The sequence below is a fragment of the Vigna angularis genome, chromosome 10 (assembly GCF_016808095.1).
Source record: "Vigna angularis cultivar LongXiaoDou No.4 chromosome 10, ASM1680809v1, whole genome shotgun sequence".
In the NCBI taxonomy this organism is placed as follows: domain Eukaryota; kingdom Viridiplantae; phylum Streptophyta; class Magnoliopsida; order Fabales; family Fabaceae; genus Vigna; species Vigna angularis.
The window spans coordinates 1,129,554-1,152,203 of NC_068979.1; the positions used below are offsets into that span (position 1 = coordinate 1,129,554).

Here is a 22,650-nt window from a genome sequence, read left to right on the forward strand (position 1 = left end):
TAAGAACGGAGTGACTGGGAGTTTTGAGCATGCAAGGGAATCGATTCATGGCCAAAGAGCGCAAAAGAATAGATTTTTGCTTGATCAATATGTATTACGGCATTTTTCTCGGAATTCAAATAACAGTGCATGAAGGTGACGCAAGTAACACAGACCAAAATATCATACAATGCATTCTCCAAAATATCAAGATTGACATATGAAGGGATAATTTACACAAAATCTGAGTATTCCAAACTTAATCCTAGGCTGATGTATTGCATTCCATGATCGCTATGGACTAGTACAAACCAATTCTTCTATTATAAGTACAAGAGGGCAAATAAAAAAAAAATATGGGGAAAATAAGTTAAGGTCTAAGGTAGTAAATAACGGATATGGTTAGGAAAGAATTTGCCAAGATCATCTCAGAAGAATATAGACTCAAGCAGATCAGTTCGCTTCTAACCTACTGAGTGAATTGGCTGTACTAATAAATTATTATAAAGGACAACTAATTAACGACAAATTACTTTACAAAATATACAAACATGCTTAAATAAGGCAATGCAGTTCAAAATTGCAGATCAATGCTCGTTCTTAACTCTTGCCTTCAATATTCCAGGGAGTGGTGGAGATGAAGGAGGTCTCGCAGGAGGGTTTGAAACTGAACTAGGAATCTGTGCATGATACAAACTAGACATACTAGAACCTTCCCCGCCATCTGGAGGATTGTCTGGTTTGTTGTCATTCTGAGATCTCTCACAAAATTTCATTGCCTTGAGAACATAGTTATCATCATGCAGCTCAAAGGGAGTGCTATAGAGAAAGAATGAGCAAATAGAAAGTAAGCATACATAAACGAATATTTTGACTTATAGAAAGTTATAACAGAGATGATACAGAAATGACTCATGGATTTATAAATAAATAAATGACATGGATTTCCCAATGCTGCCTGTGTTTGTCCACAATAGTATGCACGTATGATTGAATGTATAATACAAGAGAATTAGGATCGCATTCAGGACAGCAAATGGGGTAAGATGACATGATGACATTACTCGAAGAGAAAAAAAGTCGTGTAATAAAAGCCTTCTTACCTATTGAAATCAAAATGCACAAGCTGCATATCTTCTGATATTTCTACTTCAACAGTTGCGTGGGGGCGTGTCTACAAGCCCGAATAACATTAATTAATAACATGTTTGAGTAAACAACTTAATTGAGTACTTATCCACAAGCTTAAACAAAACGAAAATATTATATTAAGTTTTTCCTTGAAACTTACAAGTTAAAAAGTGCTGAAAGGAAGTTCATAGGCTCAAATTAGTTTCACAAAACCACCATAAACTAGAAGTTAGTTATCCAACAAATTATTGCAGTTTGCAATTGGGTGCTCTACATATATTTCTTTAGTTAGTTATTTTCTTGCTTAAGGGTGAGCTGGATCTTCCTAAACCTTCGTAGTCACTTGTAAATCTTGTATAGATATCCATAAGCCTAGAGCAGAAAAAGTGACTAACTTAACCTGAGAAAAGCGAAAAATGGAATAAATATTATTAATAACCCTAGCAACTACATTTATTTTCAAATGACAAAGTCTAACAAATGTTCATAACAATGGTGAAAAAAAAAATATTCTACTTAATTTACCCAAAAAGCAGAACTGAGGTCTCATCTGATAGATCACTTGTAATTTAAACTTTGGGCATTAAGCCAACATATTAAGTGAACGGTGACCAGGTATATCAGACTTAAGACCAAGGAGATATAAGCATAGGCATTATCTAACAAATATAAGATCCAAAGGGGAAAAATTACAAACAATTTCTAGTGGACAAAATAACCAAATGACAGTACATCATAGCATACCTGCACCAGAATGAAGGGTAAAGATACACCTCCATTGGGAGCATTCCCGGAGCTATATAATTGCTCATTTCGTTCTATAAGTTTCTGGAGACCTATGTACTTCATAAATTAATACAAAAGTTAGCAAACAGAAATAATCATTATGGACAAAAATCCATAGGGCCTTCTTACAAAACAGTTGCAAATTTCAAAAAGCAAACTAGGCACAGGAGTTCAAACCCAGACTAAATCCACTATTGATAGCGGTCCTTACTTGATCCTCCAGTTCTTGCAAATAGGATGCTTTCTTTTCAATTCTATTCCTTAGCCCAAGACGTTCATTCTGTTGAATGGATTATGAGTTAAAATTCTAATTTTTTTTTTGTATTATTTAGAATAACAGAGAGCATCACCGTAAATCATGTACCAAAAATATAACAACTGAATATAGTTTACAAACCTTTAGATCTTCAATATCGCTTAGACTTGTGCGAGGAAGACCCTTCCATTGTATTTCCTTTTTATCCTTAGAAATAATATCCATTGCCATTAGAACATTCAAAGCATCATACACCCTCCGACGGATGTTTTTCTCGTCATATTGTTGCTGTCAAATGTTAACCCGAAAACATCAAGTTCATAATATTTATCTTTACACTCAGTCTGAAAGAATTTATACAAAAGAAAAAACCTGATCAGGAGTTGAAGCACCATTGCTTGGATCAGCAAATTCAGCTACAAGTTCATCAGCTACCTGAATACAAGCACAATCCACATCAAATTTATAAAAATAAAGAATAGGTTCATTTGAGGAATTCAAACCAAAATTTGAGACACGATGAATTACAAATGTGACATTAAAACACCATATAAACAGACAGTAGTTCTTGAAGAATTCTCAATAACATCATATAGACATCTAAGAAGCCAAAGACTACGACTCATATAGATCATGGTTATGCTGGATAACCAAGAAAATGTGAAGATAAGAGCTATGACAATCTGAGGAAAAGTCCTTTACAAACCAACATTCAATTTTTCGATGCATACAATTTAAATTGGGTACAAAACATTAGAACTAGAAACATAAACATGGTAGTGCAAATGCATTGACAAAAATATATTAAGAAATTAATTGCAAAAATGCAGAAGCTATGGTAAGCATTCATTATACGTGCATATGGCATATAAAACTGAACCCAAAATTTAATTCCAGTTTAGCACAAACTAACTTAGAGTAACTAGCTGACCTCATTGTAAGTTGTTCTCCCTTTGCTTTCTACCTTCTCACAGACTGAACAGCCAATCAATGAGAAACAAAACCAGTAAGGAAATATACAATCACCATGTCCTAAAAAAATATGACAAGCTAAGGAACACAATGAACTAAAATACCACAGATGCAGATCGAGTTAATGTATCTTTGGAAAGAGATTATTTCCGAAGAGGGAACGGGGTGGGGAATCATTTATATTACAAAAGTTCTCTGAAAAACCCGGTAAAAAGCAGTTACTTTTACAAAATAAATTAAACCAAACACTTATCATAGTCTGCACAGCTTGTTATATGCATCTTTGAAAGGCCAAAGCTATAAACTAGAAAAGGTCAAAATACCTTTTCATTAAAGAGAAAATGTCATATGGGATTAGGTTAAAGACCTTTCATACTAAATTGGCGGAGACCTCTTCCACTCTTGTCACCACCAACAGTGCGTTGGCCCCTCTTTTTCTTCTTGCTACTGGTTAAGAGGACACAATAGGTAAGAATAACAGTATATAATGGTATTCTGAGACCACACGCACGAGCAAGTAATAGATACGACTTCATGCATACATAATTCAAAAAGTATTTAGTGGATAAAGTGTTAACATTACCAACTGCCCAAAAAGCCCCAAGTTAAGTATAAATACACTTTTATATTCCTTTATATGACTCTAAACAAACCTACGATTATTTCACTGTCATACTCAGGATAAGACATAAAACAAAAACCCATCATACCAGGAGACATAGGCAATGGAAAATTACAAAAAAAAAAGAAAAAAAAAACTATGAAATGTAGGATCACAATACAACAATACACACTATATTGCATCAACAACAGAAATCCTCAATCAATTTTGGATGACTATACAGGATGTCGTATGTGGCAACAACTAACAAAAAAAAAAGATGACAATTGAGTGTCACAAAAGTAAAACTACACAATCAGACACGACATACATCAAGAATCAAGAACTTTATACATAACATTTCCTCACATTTATACATCTAAAAAGACCACTGCAAAAGCCTTGAGCTCATACAGGGTTTGTTCTTCAAAATGCAATTGTAAAGGAAGACAAGTCTTTAGATGGGCCATAGATACAGACAGAAAAAAAAATCACACGAGAATGGATTTAGGGCATACAAGAAAAATGAAAAATACAAGAAGCAGATGAAATTATTAGGGCATAAAAGAAAACCATCTAATTTTTCATTTAAGATTGCAAACAAATGGAAAATTTGACAACATTTTTCCCACTCTTATCCCTCACGCGGATTAAAAAGATATTTCATGACTATCTAACAAATGAGTTATTGTTTTAACTATTTTCCTTTTCCAATCTGACTTTTACGATGTTTGTCTTCATAAGTATTTAAAAATTGTTTGCTGAAAAATTATCCAAATCCATGTTTATTTGAAATGGTACATTCATGAGAAATGTCAAAACTCACAAACTTAAACGAAATGGCATCTGCTCCACAGCACATAACATAATTATACATTTCTACAAGCTCAAAGGGCAATGGGAACTCACGCAACTGCACCCTGTGATCCAGCGTCATCACCATGTATGTCAAGATTATTTAACCTCAGAAAGGTGTTATCACTAGCTGGTGTTGCCATTGTCTGCTCACTCCGGCTGGATGGTGACCCAACACTTCTGCTAGTTGACATTGATTGACCTGAGATAGTTCCACGGCATGGCAGCTCCTCCTCCTCCTCCTCTCGAAATGTTTGCCGGGGTTGTGTTCCCATGTTGGTAAGTTGCTTACCCCAGGCCTGAAAATAACTTACCACTGGAAACTGAATTCAACTCAACAGAGTTTCCAGGTGAAGCTGAACTGGTCAGTGTTTCTGAACAAACCAATAGTGTTTTCAGATCAGCCCAAGATACTGTGTAACAATAACAGGGGTGAAAGAAGTTAATCCAGCATCCATCAAATTACAAGCACAAAACGTACACACAAACCATCAACCGATTTCACACATACTGCAAACTAATTGGTGTAACTGTAAAAAAGATAAACCATGAGAAGTTGCATTTTTTTGTTCAATTGATTTGTACAGCAAAGAAAAAGACAAGAAGAGAAAATAAAAGCGTTAGATAAGACAACACTTCAAAGATAGACTAAAATTAAATTAGTAAAACAAAAGTATTGTAAGTAATAACACTCAAACAATTGTGCTAAGACCTAACGTGTGAACCCTGCACTGGATTCAAACCTGTCCAAATAGTAAAACACCCTTTTTCCAATTCTCAATTTTGTAAAGCGTTATATGATAAGAGAACGAATCTGAGAAATTGAAAAAGCCATAATTGATAAAACGAGGAAAACAAAAATTGACAAATTAAGCGCTCCTAGAAGTCAGTTATCAACACCGAAGCAATCAGACGAATAGAAAGTTCCACAAATTGAAGCTACAAATACTCACCAGAGACGCTCAGCAGTGTCCCTCAGAGTCAGAGAAGACCTAAAGTTAAAGATGAAGGAGAACCCAAAGAGAGGGACCACCTCAACAAATCTTTGCGTGTGCGAGTGAGAAAGAAAAAGGATACTAGCATGCTTAGGTTTTAACATGTTCTAAAACTTACCGGTCCGGTTCAGTAAACCGGTCCATTATAAAAAAAAAATCCACGGGAATTTTTTAAATAGCCAATAAATATATTTTTTTATCGAATCCAAAGCCTAAGCGAAAAGAGACTTAAGATTTGTTTTCTGACTCTCAACGCTTGCCCTAAGAGAAGGTGCTGCCACCGCAGAGAGTCGAGAGCACCGTCGCCGGCAGCGCCGAAACCCATCATTCAAAATGAACACCTCCGGTAACGTATTTTATAGTTGATTTCTGGTTTTTTCACTCGATTTTTCCTTCGAGAATACTATTATCAATGGTTGATTTCTGATCTTTGAATGAACGGTGTAACGAAATCTTTCATGTATGCTTTATTTGGCAAAACAACATGATTAATTTGTGGAGTAGCACTGTTATGAAAAGAGTTTAGTTTGAGTTGAATGCAGAGCATGGAGGGAAAATGAATGTGCTTATTACAGTTTATGAACTGATCTTGGAAATCTTTGAGTATAAGTATTTATTCTAGTAATAATAATTTATTTAAGTTTTGATTTTTTTAATTATTGATTTTTTTAAAAATTGTCAAAAGTTTATTTTTTTTTTTGGAAAACAAAGACGATAACTTTATTGTTTTTATTTTCAAGTTAAATTTTTTTTTTCTCTTTTAATTTTTAAGTTTATGTTTTTTAGACTTTAATTAACGGGTTTTGTATTTTATATAAATGTTATGGTTTTTAATATTTAAACAGTTCCTACGGCGTCGTTTTACTTCGAACGCACTGTAATCTTATTGGGCCTGAATGGGGTGTGGCCCAATTCCCGGACGTGATCGTCCACTGGTATACACGAGTTGATAGTTACAAATGCAGTCTTGGATACGCACATAAATATATCAAACTGTTTTCTCAAACCGTATTGTTGTTTCTTCTTTTCTTCTTGTCTTCTAATACTCTTCTTTCTCTCTACCAAGTTTGTTGTATCATGGATAGATTATATAGAGATAGATAGGTCCAACTTTCATCGAAAAGATTCCGTTGTATGCGATTGAAGCGCAATATTACATTGATGTAAATTGTGAACTATATATTGTTGGTCACCCAAGTTTAATTCATGAGTAATGTTATGAATTGCAATTCGGTAACATAATCTAAATTCTTAATCTGCTGCTTTCAGGAAATTTCTTATTTGGTTCAAGATTTGGGTTTGTTGCATTCTAGGGTGCCTATGCTTCTGCACTCGACCTGATTCATTGCCTCATGGACCCTTTTGATGATCTTCTACCTGAGGCTCCTGTTGCACGCAGTAAGTGCTTCACTGCAATGATTCTGAGAAAGCTTTCTTTTTTCTTTCTCTTTTTTATCTTTTTAATTCGCCGTGCTTATGTCAAGTGGCTGTTATTTTCTTTTGTAGTTCGGCCGGGTGCCAAGTTTGCTCCAAAGGCCAAAGCGAAACAGCGGCCACGAAAGGAAGTACCTTCGTCGGAACATGCCACCTCATCTAAAGATGCTGGGAATCAATGTCAAAATGTAGGTCCTTCCACGCTAAATGTGCCAGCGAAAGAATATGTGGGATTCATTCATCATACGCAGGTACACTTTCCAAATTCTGAAAGTGGAAATCCTGAACAAGTTAGTGTGGAGGGAGATAGTGCAGCCTTGGTGGACGGTTCCACAATCACAGCATCTGATATTGGTGCTGGTCAGAATTCTACAAACTTCTTAGAATCAGTATGTGAGGTAAACGTCATTTGTATTGATGATTTTATTGATTCAATATTATCTGTTATATGTAACCTCATTTTCTTTAAATTCTTTTTCAATTTTAGGCTGGTCCAACAGATTTTGACGGGGACTCAGTCACTAACTTCGTTTCTGAAACCAACCTCAACAATGGTAAGTTATGTGTTTACATTGATTGTCTGTGTGAAACCACTTTTCTTCATCTCAGACCTGTATATGTCACTGTGAGTCATCGCTTGAATTAAATTTGGTATGATTCATCTTCTGTCTATCGTGTGGTTTAGGCACAACACAACCCGTTCACCCTGCTAATGTTGTAGAAAACAAATTGAATATTTTGGCTGCTCCATTTTCAAGTTGCTCAGCCATAGATAGGATGAAGGAACCCCCTAAAAATAGGAAGGTTCATTTCTTGATATCAACAAATATTTGGAACTTATTGACAACTCATTGCAATTAGGCACGGATTTGGGCTTCGAAAGTGTTTCAGCTAATAAAGTTGCAATAACTCAGACAGTTGATTCAAAGTCAAACATTGGGAAAGAACCAGAGGTAGATTTTTTTTTTTTTTAATTTTTGGTCTTTTTTCTGTTTAATTCTAGTGCTTAAGATGGGTGTGATCAACTTATGAGATACTTTTCAGGTAGTATCTGCAGAGATTGAATTGGATCCTTTCAGTGACATCCTCCCTGATCTTCCTGCTAGGAATGGTTAGTGATATTGATGATTTTGTAAATAGGTGAATATGCTTTCCTATCACAGAAAAGATGAGCTATCTGTATTATTTTTATTGTAGTTCATAAATTTAAACCCAAGATCAAGCCACGACCTAGAGTAGGCAATATGCCGGCTTCTGCTTCATGTGATGTTATGATGGAAAAATCTGTTGAGTTGCCTACTTCATACTCAACGGACTTTCAATCTTTTCAGTCTACTAGTGTACTAAACCAATCAACCAGTTTACCTTTGCCAACGTCAGAGATTCTTAGGAAGACTTATATGCCCGATAAGTTTGGTAACACAAGCTCAAATGTTTCAATATCTGAAGACAGTAAGAGCTTGGCAGCAGCAATTCCTTCCCAATTGGATTCCCTAAATGCTATGCTTTCAGGGGACGCAGTTCATAATGGTACTAGAGATTGGCCTTCTACCTTTGGTAAATCATCTGGAGAGGTAATGAAAGAATTAATATCTGTTGTTTTTCTATTTCATTAAGTTGCTAAACGTTATAGATTTTGTACATGAAGGCTGCAGACATTTTTTCTGGGTTGGAATCCCTTGATGACTTTCTCACCCAAGCTACTACTGATACAGGTGAGTCACTATATTCCTTTTCATTTACCAAATTTCGTCAACTCTCTCGTTATTCTTCTTCACTAGAACTTTCAAGAGCATCACTTGTATTGTATTGTATTGTTGCCTTTATATCTCAATGTTTTGGTTAACTGGCTTCCAGCCAACTATAACTTGTAAGTATGTGACAATGGGTTTATTCAGTGGTGATCGTAAAACTTGTGTAGGAAAACCGGCTCTTCATTCTTTCAATGAGAAGGGTGCAGAGGAAAATTTTGTCACACCTGTTTGTAGTTCTATTAACTCCTTTACGGAATGTGATAATACCCAAGTTCAAAGATGTCCTGAATATCATACACCGCAAGATCCAGTAACCTTCAATGAAGCTACTGATCTCAATGAGAGTGACACTCACACTAAGAATAGAATGTCGGAAACAGAGGTGAAGATTATGTGATTACAAGCATATGACAATTAATTGACTTTCTTATTTAATAATCTTGATTATTGTTATTGGTATCAGGAAATTGAGGACCTGAATCCCGCCTATCCAAGAGATGATGTTTTTGATTATCAATCCATGAAATCTGGTGAAGATCCAACTTATGGAATTCCAGTGCATGAAGACTTGACAAATGCTGCTGACAGTTCCACATTGGCTGATTTTTTGCATGCAAATGATTCAAGGGAAAAAGAAGTAAATATTGTTTACTTTGACTTCTTTCTCCTTCTTTTCTTTTTTCATTTTTCTAAGTTGTAAATCTAATTATATATACTTTTTATTTTTCTAATTTTTGTATCATACTTGTCAGGTTGCTAATCAAAGGAAAAGGGATGGCTCAGACTCATGTTCTCTGAGGAAGAACAAAAGATCTTCTATTTCTGGTGAGGAGGATAATGGTGGTAAAACCTCAAGGCAGCGGAGAAAACTAGCAGCATGTAAACCTAGAAACAGCTCATTCAATGAGGATGTTGAAGATGATAATGACATTGATCCTCCTTATCATTCTAATGAACATGAACTTCAAGAAAATGATGATGACTATGAAGTTGATCATTCATCCAAGAAGAAGAGAGGATCAAAGAGTTCACAGAAGAAATCTGTGGCCAAAAGTGGAAAAACATCTCGAAGGCGTAAGAAGGCTGATGATGATTTACAAAAAACTAAGGAACCTCCAAAAAAGTTCTCTCATTCAACCCGACGAAAGAAAAGATGTGGTAGAAATTACTATAGTGTTTGTTTTTAAGTTTCATCCTTGGGGATATACTTGTGTTGAAGTTTTTTCTCTTTCATAGTGGACAAGGCTCTGCTGGAAATTCCTGAGGACGAACTTGATCCTCGAACATTGCCTATAAAAGATATTATTTTACTTGCAGAACACAGGGAGCGGCAAGCGGTGTGTATACTTTATTCTATTTCAACTTCTTACAATTGTTAGTTTCATAGTTGTTAGTATGGCCCTGTGACTTGAATTTTCACCAACTGTTCCGTTTGTTTTCCTATTTAGAAAAAAGATGCGATGACTTCAAATATGTCTCCCTCCAATCAAAGGTACTCACCTCTAGTAAGAGTTTGCATTTTATTTAATTTTCTGGTCAGTATTTATCTTTACTTAAAAGTAGTATAGTATAATTATATTGTTAAATAAACTTATTTTGAAAAATAAACTGATCCAAACATCCTATTTACTGCAACGTCTCTCTAATTCTTACATACTATTATTCTTTTGAGAAATGGGATATTTGAAAAAGTTGAGAAACTTGTTCAATAAAGGTATTTTATGTTCCTTTTTTACCTTAGAGACATGTGAGTGCCCTGCACAAAATCCATAATGTAGCTTGAATTATATCTTCTCTCTTTCAATGATTATATGAATTGCTTTGCCATTTTGTCCTAATGGGTTGAATGAATGGATTGTCATTCTGTCAGTAAACTGCTTGATTTCTATTGTTACTTTTGTTGGCTACTGTTGGGCCAAGAGTCATGGAGGTAGAAGTGATTGTGGACCTTTTTCCATTAGTCCATGATGATGGGAGGATGAGCTGGAGGTTGAGGAAATAAGGGGGAGATACTTTACATTTTTTGTGTAATGGTATTCATCAAAGTACTTAATTGTTTTGGTTGACATTCAGTATTTGAGAACAAAAGGGAAAAGTCAAACATTGTATAAAAAATGCACTGCATATTATCCTCTGGCCGATGTTACTTATTATTTTCTCTTGATGCCTTGTGGACTAGTAAATGAATTTCAGCTTGCAAAATACTTATCTCCAGTGGATGGAGATTCTGATAGACCACTGTTTTTATTATTGTCTCCGGAGTCACATAAGGACTAGTAAATAAATTTTGTTTTGCATAATATTTATGTGCAGTGGTGGAGATTCTCTTCATGGGGCTGGTGCGTATAATGAACAGGAGTTCTCAGGTTCAGAAGATGGTGGAGACCCATATGATGATCAAGACAATGAAAGGATTGATTCAACTCCCGTTCTATACAATTACCATACTTTCATGGAAAAGACACCTAGGGGGAAATGGTCAAAACAAGATACCGAACTGTTTTATGAGGTATTTCTGTAATTCGCACAAGATGTCTGACATTATTATGTCTCTTAAACAATACAGTAAATTACCTAATTCTTTTTCATTATTTTGACATAGGCTATTAGGGAGTTGGGTACAGATTTTTCTATGATACAACAGCTTTTCCCTGATAAAACCCGCCGTCAAATTAAGTTGAAATACAAGAAGGAAGAGCGGGAGCATTATTTACGGTTAAGAGATGCTATACATAACCGTGCAAAAGGTTTTACTGTTTAATTGCTATTGTTCTGCGCTGTTCTCTGATAGATTAATTGTGTTTATTGTTGAAGCAGTCTACTAACGATCCTCAAGATTATTTCTATAACTTCTTTAACTTGTCATGACAAATATAATTTTAGAATGGTTAGCCTTAACTCTATTCAATACTCTTTCTTGTAGATCATTCTCATTATAATTTGTTGATTGAACGATTGCAACAATCTTCCACCAAGGCAGAGGAGGTTATGGACCCGACAACAGGAACTAATGTATGCAATTTTTGCCTCTCCAATTTATACTCTGATATCACCGTTTTTGGTGCACATAGTTTATGATTTCAGTGGCGAATTTATCGGTGAAATATTCTTAACCGCATGTTTTCCTGAGGAAGGTGGAACGTAGCAAGTCCATTGATAAAACTTAACATTTTTACTTGGTTCTGGCTTTCATTTCCTAAATAAGTTTCTGTGAGGGTTAAAGCTATTTCTTCTCTATTCATAAGGTCCATGCTCTGATATTTCCTAATTGGCCCTGCTGATTTCCACAAATTGTTTTATCTTAAATGAAGGAAGAGGTTGTGGAGGCTGCAACAATTAAGCATGATGTGGATGTTAAAGAACAGGAAGTTTCTGCGGCAGTTCAGAGTCCAGAGGAATATGATGACAGTGAGGATGACTCTCTAAAATGGTCTCAGTATAAAAGTCTCTATTAGGGACAGAATGAAAGTAAATCACTTTTATCTCATTTTATTTTCAGAATAGGTAGTGCGAAATTCTTTTACTTGCTCAAAATTTGTGAAATTATTCATTTAACCGTCCTCTGCTACCATTTTCCAGCAGGGCCTCTTTTCAATTTTGCATGTAATAATGTACAATTTATCTATCAAAAACGTATCGTTAATTCATCGATTCCTTTTATATTGTGTTATTTGTTCTTGGATAAGTGGAGAATCAGTCTCTAAGATTGGGTATGACGCTGGAGGATAACTAACCGGTTTACAAATCTAGCAATTATGCTTATCAGTTAATTTTAAACAATGCTTTAATAAATTTTAAAATTCCTTTAAAGTTTTGATAAATTTTGAAATTTGTTAAAGATTTCGAAAATTTTTGAAATTCGATTAGTCAACAAATTTCAAAATTTATTAAAGTTTTCGAAAAGTATTTCAAACAAATTTTTAAATTCATTAAAACTTTCGAAAACTTTTTTAATAAATTTCAAAATACGTTGGAAAATGACGTTTAATATTTTAATTGATGATCAGTATTTTCTATAGGTCAAAATTTTATTTGAGGGCTATGTCTAATTTTACTCAACTTAACAATATATATCAGTTGCGTTATTTAGTTTTATAAATAGAATATAAAAAAATTATTATTTTGTTTTTATGTTAATGCGTAACGAATTAATGAATCAGAGTTGTAGAGTCAGAAATTTGGAAAAAAAGATTCATAGACAGGTATCCAAAAATAAGTTTTAGTTGAATATATATTCAGATAAGTCATACAGATGAAAACTAAGATGTATTATTTATCTCGATAAATTCTCATGAAGATACAAAAAAATAAATTATTTTCATATGAAAATATTTTTGTCAAAAACTCGTAAGAAAATGTGTAGAGAAGTTTGCAAAAGAGCCCATTATTATTCGATAACATGACTCAATTTCGAATTTCACGCTCACTCGCCCAAACCAAACAATGGCGGGTTCTGAACCTTTTCCTTCTCCAAAAATCCTTCTAGCAAAGCCGGGAATCGTCACCGGAGCTCCCGTTGCCGGTAAATTTGGCCGTGGAGGCGCCGGCGATGACGATTCCGTTCAGCACCGTTCTCGTCTCCCTTCCGTCGCGTCCCTCAACCTTCTCTCCGATTCCTGGGATTTCCATATCGATCGCTTTCTCCCAGTACTAACCTAAATCTCTCTTTACCTCTCTGTTTTTCTTTTTACCGCCAAAATGTTTACAATTAGGTTAGACGTTTATGGGTGCCTGAAGTAGACTGACCGTGATTGCCATTGTATTTTGAAAATGTTGCAGTTTTTGACTGAGAATACGGACTTTACTGTGATTGGAGTGATTGGGCCACCTGGAGTGGGAAAGTCCACTATTATGAATGAACTTTATGGTTTTGATTCAAGTTCCCCTGGTCAGTTTATTCGCACTATGTAATTTATGTCCTCTTTGGATGATTTTCATAAGCACTCATAAATGAAGAAAATGAGTAAATTACTTAAAACTTCTTCTGTAAGTTGAAACAGCATATAGACCTTAGTTTCAGGAGAAGTTAATATGGAAGAATTTCTACAATGGACAAAAGTTGAGGGCATAAATGATTTTAACTAATACATTAACTTCATTTTACAATGAACAGAAAGCTTAGTTTCTTTAACTTTTGATCTATAAGCCTGCAGGGATGCTACCACCTTTTGCCTTACAGTCTGAAGAAACTAGAGCTATGGCAAGGCATTGTTCCACGGGCGTTGAACCAAGGATTTCAACTGAACGCATTATTCTTCTCGATACCCAGGTACTACTGCCCATAATATCTTCAATTTTGTTTCCTTTTTTTATGTTTTATTGTACTCATTCATTGGTGTGCTTCATTTTTCATTTATGGCTTTGTTTCTCTTCTATTGCTTTCACTGTTCCCCTTTTCCCCTTAATTTTTGTGGCATTGAGTTTTTTTCTTCTTCTTTTTTTTCACCTGTAGCCTGTATTCAGTGCTTCTGTTTTAGCTGAGATGATGAGACCAGATGGCTCTTCAACAATTTCAGTGCTAGGTGGAGAAACCATGCCGGCTGAATTGGCTCATGAACTTATGGGTATTCAGGTAAGAGTAGCTTCCAATTAGAGAATACATTCTCAGGAGAAATACTATTTATTCCTAGCTTAATAGTGGTTGGTGTTTCCTTGAACCGTTCCTATATCTTCTTAAGTTTGTTGGGTTGCTGCAAGGAATCTTTTTAGCTTGCTGTTCTTCTAGCATCCATATGTCATATTGTGCTGGTGGTGTCAGAGGGAGTTCGTGATGATAGCATGTGGCAATTGATGTTGACGGTATGTGTGTTGTATTTGTAGATGCTTCATGTCCCGTTCAATAACTCAATAACCTTTTTTGTGTTTATGCAAATTAAGTAGTCATTTGAAACACAGTAGTGCCTGTTGATTCCATCCATTATTGTTACTTACACGAAAATATTCACTGTCTGGCCTACACTATATAAAATCAAGTTGCTTTATACCATCCATTATGTATAAAATGATCATTTTGGTGAATAGTTGCAATCGCATAGTGTGTTGTAAGTATTTTGTGTTGTGGAAGCAATTGGCTATTATTTGCTGCTGCTAACAAAATGACTAGAACTCTCAATTTTTTTATGCTTTTCAAACATGTGACTTGATTAATCTCTAGTCAGATTTGTGTTTTTGTAGATTTAAGATTACAGTCAATTTTAAGGAAAAGTACGTGATGTTGCTGATTGATAAAGAGAAATATCATATTCTTGTAAAATCCTATTCGTACAAATTGAACAAATTTGTTTTAGGCATCCTTGTTTATTTTTATTTGAAAGTCTTTGAACATCATGTGCAGACACTTTATAGTTTTGGTAATTTACACTCTAAAGACTACTGATATATTGAAAACTGACATGCTGTATTTGAATAGTGTAGATTGATTTGTTGAAGCATGGCATTTCAGACCCGTCCTTGATGGCATCATCCCTATCGCAAAGCTCTAGTTCAGTGCTTGAGAAAGATAGACATCTTGAACATGAAGAATACGTGGCCACCCCTGTGTTTGTACACACGAAGTAAGAAACATCATTCTGCATCAACATGTTGGCAGGAAATTATTAGCATAATGAATCTTATAGTTACTGTATGCAGCCACAATAATGAAGTCTAAAATCATGATAAACAAAGGAGGGTTCCTGAAAAAGATAAGCCAAGCCTTGACCTAGAGGGAACTGGTGAATGAGAATTAATGAATGGTTGACTTGTTTGACTTGATTAGTCTTGCTACTAGCCATATTTCATCTTGGCTAGAGTTTTATTTTTTTTTCTCTTTACATTTCTTCAAGTATCCTTTAAAGTCAAGCTCTGTGTCTCCTACTGCATGTGTGTCACTGACTGTTTGAAAATATAAGAAAATTTGACTGACTTAAATATATTCTCCATCTACAAAAATGTAATTTTAGGGTGCGTTTGTCACAGTTATTTCTTGTATCCATTTCCTTTCCTTTATTGGAACAGTTTGCTGCTAGTGAAGCACTCATCGGTCTTTTATTTTTTATTTTTATAGGTTGCAGGATCAAGACTTTACTCCTAATAATTTTGTGCAGTTGAAAAAGGCACTCATGCAATATTTCAGACCATCTTCTTTTGTGAGACAACACATTGGAAACAAACCTGAAGAGCATGCTTTATCTTCTACAGTTCGTGGCAGCCAAATGGAATCTAAATTAATAAAGTTGTATGCGATCCCTCTAAAGAAGAAAGATGAAAATCCAAGAGCTCAACATGAAAGTTACGTTTCTGCCCTATGGAAATTGCGTGATCAGGTTCTCTCTCTCTCTCTCTATATATATATATATATATATATATATATATAGCATACGAAAGAATGTCTTAAAAGTACTACAGTACAGGATTTGTCAAGTTTCTTTACTTTGCTAGTTGATGCTGTTATATTTCTTCCTTTCTTGTAGACCCTTTAGTTTTAATAATAAACAAAATTTAAGAGACGTGATATGTTTTCTCATGTCAGATTTTATCCATGAAGTCACCATCTTTCACGAGATCAGTCTCAGAGCGGGAATGGTTAAAGAACTCTGCCAAGATCTGGGAACAGGTAACGAACTCCCCAACCATATTAGAGTATTGTAGAACACTTCAACATTCAGGTATGTATAGGAGATAATGACGAAGTATGCGAAGATTGAAGACAATCTCTTAAGTTGTATTTCAAGGTGTATCTTTTTAAACGCAAAATCATAATATTAATGTATCAGTTGCATATTCGTTACGCTGATTTTATTGCTGCTGGTGAATACACTTGTATGCCTATTATTTTAGCGAACTCCTAACAGCTAAATTTTGTTATGTTTTGCCGGTAACTCTAAGAATTGATACAGTATAGTAGTTACAGAAACAACTAAGTCATCATTCATTGGGATGACAGATATATATTATTCAGTTTACTGCATTCAATTTGGTGCGATATAACATAATTTGTGTGTATAACGATCATTCACTAATTACAATTTATTAACCTGAGAAGTGGTGAATTGAACAATGATCGTAGAATGAAAAATGACAGAGTGAAGGTTTGACAATTTATCTCTCAACTTCTATTTGTTAACTTTTTGTGTTAAATTGTCATTTAGCACCATTCAAATAATATCCAAGCAATTTGTTAAATTTGGCCTTCTGACATCTTATTTTGGCGGCTTGTTTTGAAGAAATAAAGGAGGGAAGACAGAGAGTGAAGTCTCTTGCGTGGTAATCAGTTACCTATCCAATAACAAATACAATTTAACACAGTAAAATTTCTTTAATATTAATACGTTTTTCTTTAATTTATTGTTAAATATAAATTTTCTTTAATATTAATACGTTTTTTCCATCTTTTATTGTTAAATGCAAAGATTCCAATACTTTATATGTACACAGTAATATCAAATGAAGCGACACATATTTGCAATGTCTATTAAGCATTTTGTGCGTCACCAGTTTAACATTGAAGAGCAATATTTATGGGGACCCTTAAAAAACGATTGTTAAGTGTCTTCCCCATCCAGGTTAAGTTAATTTTATATATTAAATATTAGTGTATATATCATTAAAAATCATTCTTATTTGTTAGTTTAAAATATATTAAGCTTATTTCTTCACATATTTTAAATTAATAATTTAAATGAGTTACATTTAATTTCATCATCAGTAGAGTACGTTTCAATTATTATAAAAATTTAATTAAAAATTACTGCATTTTTAATTTTATATCGCATTTCTATATACTCTTTTAATTTTGAAGTGGATTTTTATAGTAAAAAAATAGAAATCAATATATATTTAAGAAAACATAATTATACGAAAGCGTAAAAATTAGATAATACAGAATATGACAAGTGACAAGTTGTTTGTGCATAGAAGTCCTTGGACTCGGAGCCAAGATGCACCAGAATTTAAGACTACATAACTCTAAATAATGAAATATTTAATCACTTGACCCACAATATTATGATGTATATACGTGATAGATCAAATATTTTGAAAATATAACTTTACTGAGATAAATTAGCCGATAATTATCCTTCAGATAAAGAACTGTGTTCACAGTTTCCCAATAAGGTGTTCGGTTTAACAAGTAACTACAATCACTGGATCAGACAGGTTAATTAAAATAATACACGTACAAATAATAGACTAGGCAAAATATCGTTGCAAATAAGAGCATATCCTTTTTTAACACGATCGCATACATTATACTAAAAGATTTTGAAGTTCAATGCGAATTTGTCTGTTTTCAACACTAATAATTCGTTTTATTGTTAATTGTTAAAAAAGGAAAAAGCAGCTTTCCACCTCATTAACTTAAGGCAAAAAAAATTCTTGAGAATTAAAAAAACAAACATCCAGGACATCTGCAACTGAGCTGCCCCATATTGACGGTTCAGGCCTTGGACTCCCATGGTTGGTACCTGGTCCAGTCTCTCTGCCCTGGATTAAGGGCATGTCCCTTCGAATGATAGATATACTGTTCACCTTCTCCAGACAAATTTTCTTTGTGTTCAACACCATACCTTTTCGGTTTCAGTAGAAGAAGCTGCAACAATTATTATTATTTTTATTATTATCACTACCTCAACAATTTTCATGGGGCCTCAGATTTTCTCACCATGTGGCATTCACAAAACAAGGAAATAGGAAAAGAAAAGAATTACCTCATCTCCTGTGTGATCAGTTATGAAGTGGAGCCAGCCATGCCATTCAGGCGGAACCTGGGAGGCATTATACCTACTTTTCTCTGCATATTCAACCCACCTGTGTCTTCCTGCCAAATAGTAGGAAAAATCATGACATCAACAAATTCGATATTATGTCAAACATGGATTTTACCTCATGTTTGGATAAAGAATTTCCAAATTTAGAATAATTTAAAATGTGGTAAAAGAAAGCATTTCCAAATTTAAAAGGCAATTATCCCCTAGTGCTGCAAGATATAGCTGACTTTTACCGAAACTTACGGACATTGCCCTTGAATCATCCATCCACTTCACCCAAATCCAGAAAAAACAATCTATTGGATGAAAATAATTACAGAAAGATGGTTTGAAAGAGGCTCCGAAAGATATCAAATGCAAGGATGAAGAAAAACCAGCGGAACGTTGACAACTGAAAGTGATTGTAGAAAGGATAAACAAGAATGCAGAAGGCTGATAATTTCTCTCGAAAATAATGTTGTATTTACAGAAGCAGAAACGGATTACAAGCTAGCACTAGGTACTTCATAACAGAATAGAGACAGAGATCTAAGGAATTTTAAAATTCCATCTATCGACTTTTTTTTTTTTTGGTGATCAGCATTCCATCTATCGTCATAACCTAAAATTTCAAATTCCTCATTTTAAAGAATGAAAAACTTTGCTAAAACCTTAAAACTAAATACCCAAACCAAATGAGGACTTCGGGGTAAAAAACTTAATTGCCCCCTTAAATCTGCATTCCCTTCTTAAAATTTCCTATCCAAACACATTACTGAAAATCAAAGTTTGAATCTTAACTCACTTGCAAGTTTATATAATAACATAGCATACAATAAATCATTAATTAAAAGACAGAAAAAAATACGAAGAGTCAGAAGATTAAAATAACACGACATTAACAAAATTGGCATCAACAATGATAACAGATAGCTCATAAGTAACATATCAATCAATAAATATAAAATTTATACACGTCAAAAGCACACTGAACGTTCACCATCAGTGCAGAAAATACATTCAAACAAATAAAAGTAAGAAAAATTAGATTTAGCTTTTTACCCTTAAGCAAATACATTCATATCATAGTATTCTACCCTTAAGCAACTGTTGTGAGGAAGCTGATAGAAACCAACTGGTATAAAAAGATGAACTGAACTTTATTCAACGAAAGTGATACTTAGTTACCAACTACACTAGAACGTAGTGAAATTAAATGAGAGGTCCCCTTCCAAGATTTGTTGAGAGCTTGGCCTCTCCCTGCCTAACCATCTTCTATCTTCCCTCCTCTCTCGTTTTGTCCCATATCCTCTATTTTTCTCCCCTGATCAATAACCACCTAGAGGCAGTTATGCTTGCCCATGAAAAGAACTGCTACAACTGAATAAAAAACCGCTAACTGTTTAATAACGGCTAGAACAATTCAATCCTAATTCAGAACCTAATTTCTAGTTCTCCTCTTATAAATTATAAGAGGCCTAACAAAAGCATTTGAAAAGCCAAAACATTTCACATTATCAATTTCCTGTTAAATATGTCAATAGTGAGAATGTTAATGCTAGATTTCCATGTAGATAGGTTATATTTGCTGTTTTTAGTCAAGTGTAATTTGCTGGATAAACCACACATACGTGTAGAATGAGAAACACACTTACCATACTGTGTGTCTCCAAGCTTCTCATAATACTTGTTACCGAATTTATCAACACCAACAACCGTTGCCCCAATATTGTGGATCTTGGTTTGCCTGCATAAAATTAAAAACGTAATTAGATTGGAAGAGGAGAAATATTAGTACCAGAAGGGAGTTAAGATCTCATGGAGAAAAGTTCCAATACAAAGAGGACATACATCATTTTGCAAGAAGCCACATACAATTAAAATAAATCTAAATCTAATTGCAATGAACAATACAGCCCACTCAACTCGACCTAGAGTGAAACCGTCTATATCTAAGAGGGACATTTGAAGATACAAAGCTAATGTGTATATGTTTTTTGACACACGCTTGTCCTTCTCATACTCCACCCTGAATGATAGGAAATGCTCCTTCAATTGCACCCAGTACTCTACTATGTCTTTCTACACTTTATATATTCATGAAGCATTAGGAAAGGCAGCGACCCAAAACACAGTGAAAGGCATCCAATCATCAAATGAGAAGTCATAATTTGGCATTCATAGAGAGTGGGAATTGGAATGAAAAATGAAAAGATATCAAGAAAAGCAATTGACTTACAAGAGATTTCCATCCGGAAGGCATCTCCTGAAAATTCAAATCATAACGGAAAAAATATCAGCACACCACAAAGGCATCTACATTGTTCACGGAATCAAAGGAACCCTAAACAGTGTAAAACATAAATGCACTACAAAGTTCCTTTGACAATCGCAACACTAAATTAACAAAAAGCTATTAAATCGAATCTCAGTTTCATTTCATCTCCTAAATTACATTTTCCAGAGAAAGAGATCGAAAGGCAGCCGCAAATTAATAAGAATGGGACAAAATCGGTTGAAGAACAGAAATATGGAACCATATGATCAGAATTGGAAGTGAGAAATTATGGAATATTAAAATCGAAAGAGAAAGGAACAAACAGGTAGCCTTCATCCTTAAGCTCTCTGAGGAAAGTACCGAAACCCTTTTCTCTGATCGATTTCAGAACATTCTTCACCACCGACGCCATGTCGCTCTTCTTCCTCCTTTTGGACAATTGCTAAGGCTGCGTTTGGTAACACCAAATACAAATAACATATAAATCACGGTTAAGAAAGAGAAGCTATAAATAATCTAGAGTCTAGATAGAAGGAAAAATAAATATTTATTATTATTATTGTTTAGTAGAGATGAGGAAAAAAATGTTGAATGAAAATAAATTCTTTGTGTAAAAATATATATTAAAAAAATGAAATAGAGATTAATTGATTTGAGAGGAAAGATATTATGTTAGTTATGTTTGAAAATATAATCTTTTTAATAATTAATATTATATAATTTTATTAATATAAAAAATAAAGGTTAATTTCTTTTATCTGTATAACGTATAACGTGATCGCAAGTTTGTTGTCTGGTTCGCATTTTACATAAAAAGAAAATATTATAATCTTTTTCTATTTTAACATGTAAAATACGTGTAATATTTTTATTTAATTAAATTAATAAAATAATAAATTTATTAGTTTATTTTTAAAATAAATAATATTTATAATTTTTAAGTATAAGTATGTTGAAAATATATTTGACTTTGGATCAGACTAAAATATAAGTAAAAAAAGGGAATGACTAAGTAATTTTTGAATGAATTAAAGAAAAAACACTAAAAAAACAAGCTATTTATATGAAAAACACAATGTGTTGTGTTAATATTGTCAAATTTTAAAAATTTAAGTTAGGACATCTAGTGGAACAATCTGTTTGTCCAATGTCATCCTACAATTTAGAATTTCTAATACAGTGAATTCATAAAAAAAATTATTTAGAATTATTTGTTTGGATTTAAAATAAAATTTAGTTTTTAAGCCAAACAAATTATGTATAAAACTAAACATGTAATTAAAAAAATAAATTCAGATTTTTGAAAACCATAGAATTATTTTATTGTGTATAAAAAAACTATTTAAAAGATTTGAGCTTGTCTGAGAAAAAAAAAACACATTGGATTTAAAAATGTTTTAAGTTCAAGAAAAATAAATATACTTTTATTTGTTTTCAGTCAAGGTTACCTTGTTTTACTTATATATAATACTGATTGTAATTAAATAAGTTTTCTAGTTTGGTAAATTTGTTCAAAAGTTATTTTAAAATAATTTATTTATTTTTTATCCGCATTATAATATAATTATTCTTTAATTTTTTTTAGAATTAAAATATTATTTTATTTATTTTACATTTTAAATGATTTTTTAAAATTAATATTCTTTTATTTGAATTTATTTTTCTTGCTAAAATTTAACTATTCTGTTAAATTAAAAAAACTATTTATAATAAAAAAGAATTAAAATTAAAAGTTACATTGTAAAAATTATTTAAATTTATTTTTATAATTATATATATATATGCATGTATGTATGTAGCGTGTTTTCTCTCGTTTAAAATGAAAATAAGTTGTTTTCTTTAAAGAAAAGTATGTATAATGCTAAATAAAGTCATTCAAAA

At 33.4% G+C, this 22,650-nt stretch overlaps 4 protein-coding genes across 10 annotated transcripts; 2 read left to right on the forward strand and 2 right to left on the reverse strand.

Moving 5' to 3' along the window:
- Positions 1 to 174: 174 nt before the first annotated feature.
- Positions 175 to 5,900, reverse strand: LOC108320884 (transcription factor-like protein DPB). Of its 5 annotated transcripts, none has more exons than XM_017552466.2 (10): positions 5,534 to 5,900; positions 4,635 to 4,993; positions 3,492 to 3,568; positions 3,084 to 3,127; positions 2,525 to 2,587; positions 2,294 to 2,440; positions 2,108 to 2,176; positions 1,855 to 1,953; positions 1,083 to 1,153; positions 175 to 798 (listed from the first exon to the last, which is right to left on the reverse strand). In XM_017552466.2, exons 2-10 carry the CDS (start codon positions 4,853 to 4,855, stop codon positions 567 to 569), a joined length of 1,023 nt encoding a protein of 340 aa, XP_017407955.1. In that variant the 5' UTR covers positions 4,856 to 4,993; positions 5,534 to 5,900; the 3' UTR covers positions 175 to 566. The 5 variants fall into 5 exon arrangements, with proteins under 5 accessions (XP_017407955.1, XP_017407953.1, XP_052725318.1 ...); XM_017552464.2 differs by having other exon boundaries at positions 3,492 to 3,571; positions 5,534 to 5,897; XM_052869358.1 differs by having other exon boundaries at positions 4,635 to 4,903; positions 5,534 to 5,687.
- On the forward strand, positions 5,783 to 12,423 carry LOC108320883 (transcription factor TFIIIB component B''). 3 transcript variants are annotated; one of them, XM_017552461.2, is made up of 17 exons: positions 5,783 to 5,921; positions 6,845 to 6,973; positions 7,082 to 7,407; positions 7,497 to 7,563; positions 7,871 to 7,962; positions 8,054 to 8,120; positions 8,207 to 8,583; positions 8,658 to 8,724; positions 8,931 to 9,145; positions 9,227 to 9,400; positions 9,516 to 9,921; positions 10,000 to 10,100; positions 10,212 to 10,255; positions 11,077 to 11,272; positions 11,366 to 11,510; positions 11,687 to 11,775; positions 12,075 to 12,423. In XM_017552461.2, exons 2-17 carry the CDS (start codon positions 6,928 to 6,930, stop codon positions 12,216 to 12,218), a joined length of 2,556 nt encoding a protein of 851 aa, XP_017407950.1. In that variant the 5' UTR covers positions 5,783 to 5,921; positions 6,845 to 6,927; the 3' UTR covers positions 12,219 to 12,423. The 3 variants fall into 3 exon arrangements, with proteins under 3 accessions (XP_017407950.1, XP_052725316.1, XP_017407951.1); XM_052869356.1 differs by lacking the exon at positions 5,783 to 5,921 and adding an exon at positions 6,566 to 6,738 and having other exon boundaries at positions 7,082 to 7,398; XM_017552462.2 differs by lacking the exon at positions 5,783 to 5,921 and adding an exon at positions 6,567 to 6,738.
- Positions 12,424 to 13,116: 693 nt separating this feature from the next.
- On the forward strand, positions 13,117 to 16,542 carry LOC108320842 (uncharacterized). Its single transcript, XM_017552394.2, has 8 exons — positions 13,117 to 13,410; positions 13,543 to 13,651; positions 13,917 to 14,032; positions 14,216 to 14,335; positions 14,473 to 14,562; positions 15,178 to 15,317; positions 15,809 to 16,067; positions 16,274 to 16,542. The coding sequence occupies exons 1-8, from the start codon at positions 13,207 to 13,209 to the stop codon at positions 16,424 to 16,426; spliced, it is 1,191 nt and encodes a 396-aa protein (XP_017407883.1). The 5' UTR covers positions 13,117 to 13,206; the 3' UTR covers positions 16,427 to 16,542.
- A 1,402-nt stretch (positions 16,543 to 17,944) lies between these two features.
- Positions 17,945 to 21,256, reverse strand: LOC108320837 (probable NADH dehydrogenase [ubiquinone] 1 alpha subcomplex subunit 12). Its single transcript, XM_017552389.2, has 5 exons — positions 21,093 to 21,256; positions 20,731 to 20,757; positions 20,147 to 20,238; positions 18,453 to 18,562; positions 17,945 to 18,334 (listed from the first exon to the last, which is right to left on the reverse strand). The coding sequence occupies exons 1-5, from the start codon at positions 21,179 to 21,181 to the stop codon at positions 18,182 to 18,184; spliced, it is 471 nt and encodes a 156-aa protein (XP_017407878.1). The 5' UTR covers positions 21,182 to 21,256; the 3' UTR covers positions 17,945 to 18,181.
- Between the last annotated feature and the right edge of the window lie 1,394 nt (positions 21,257 to 22,650).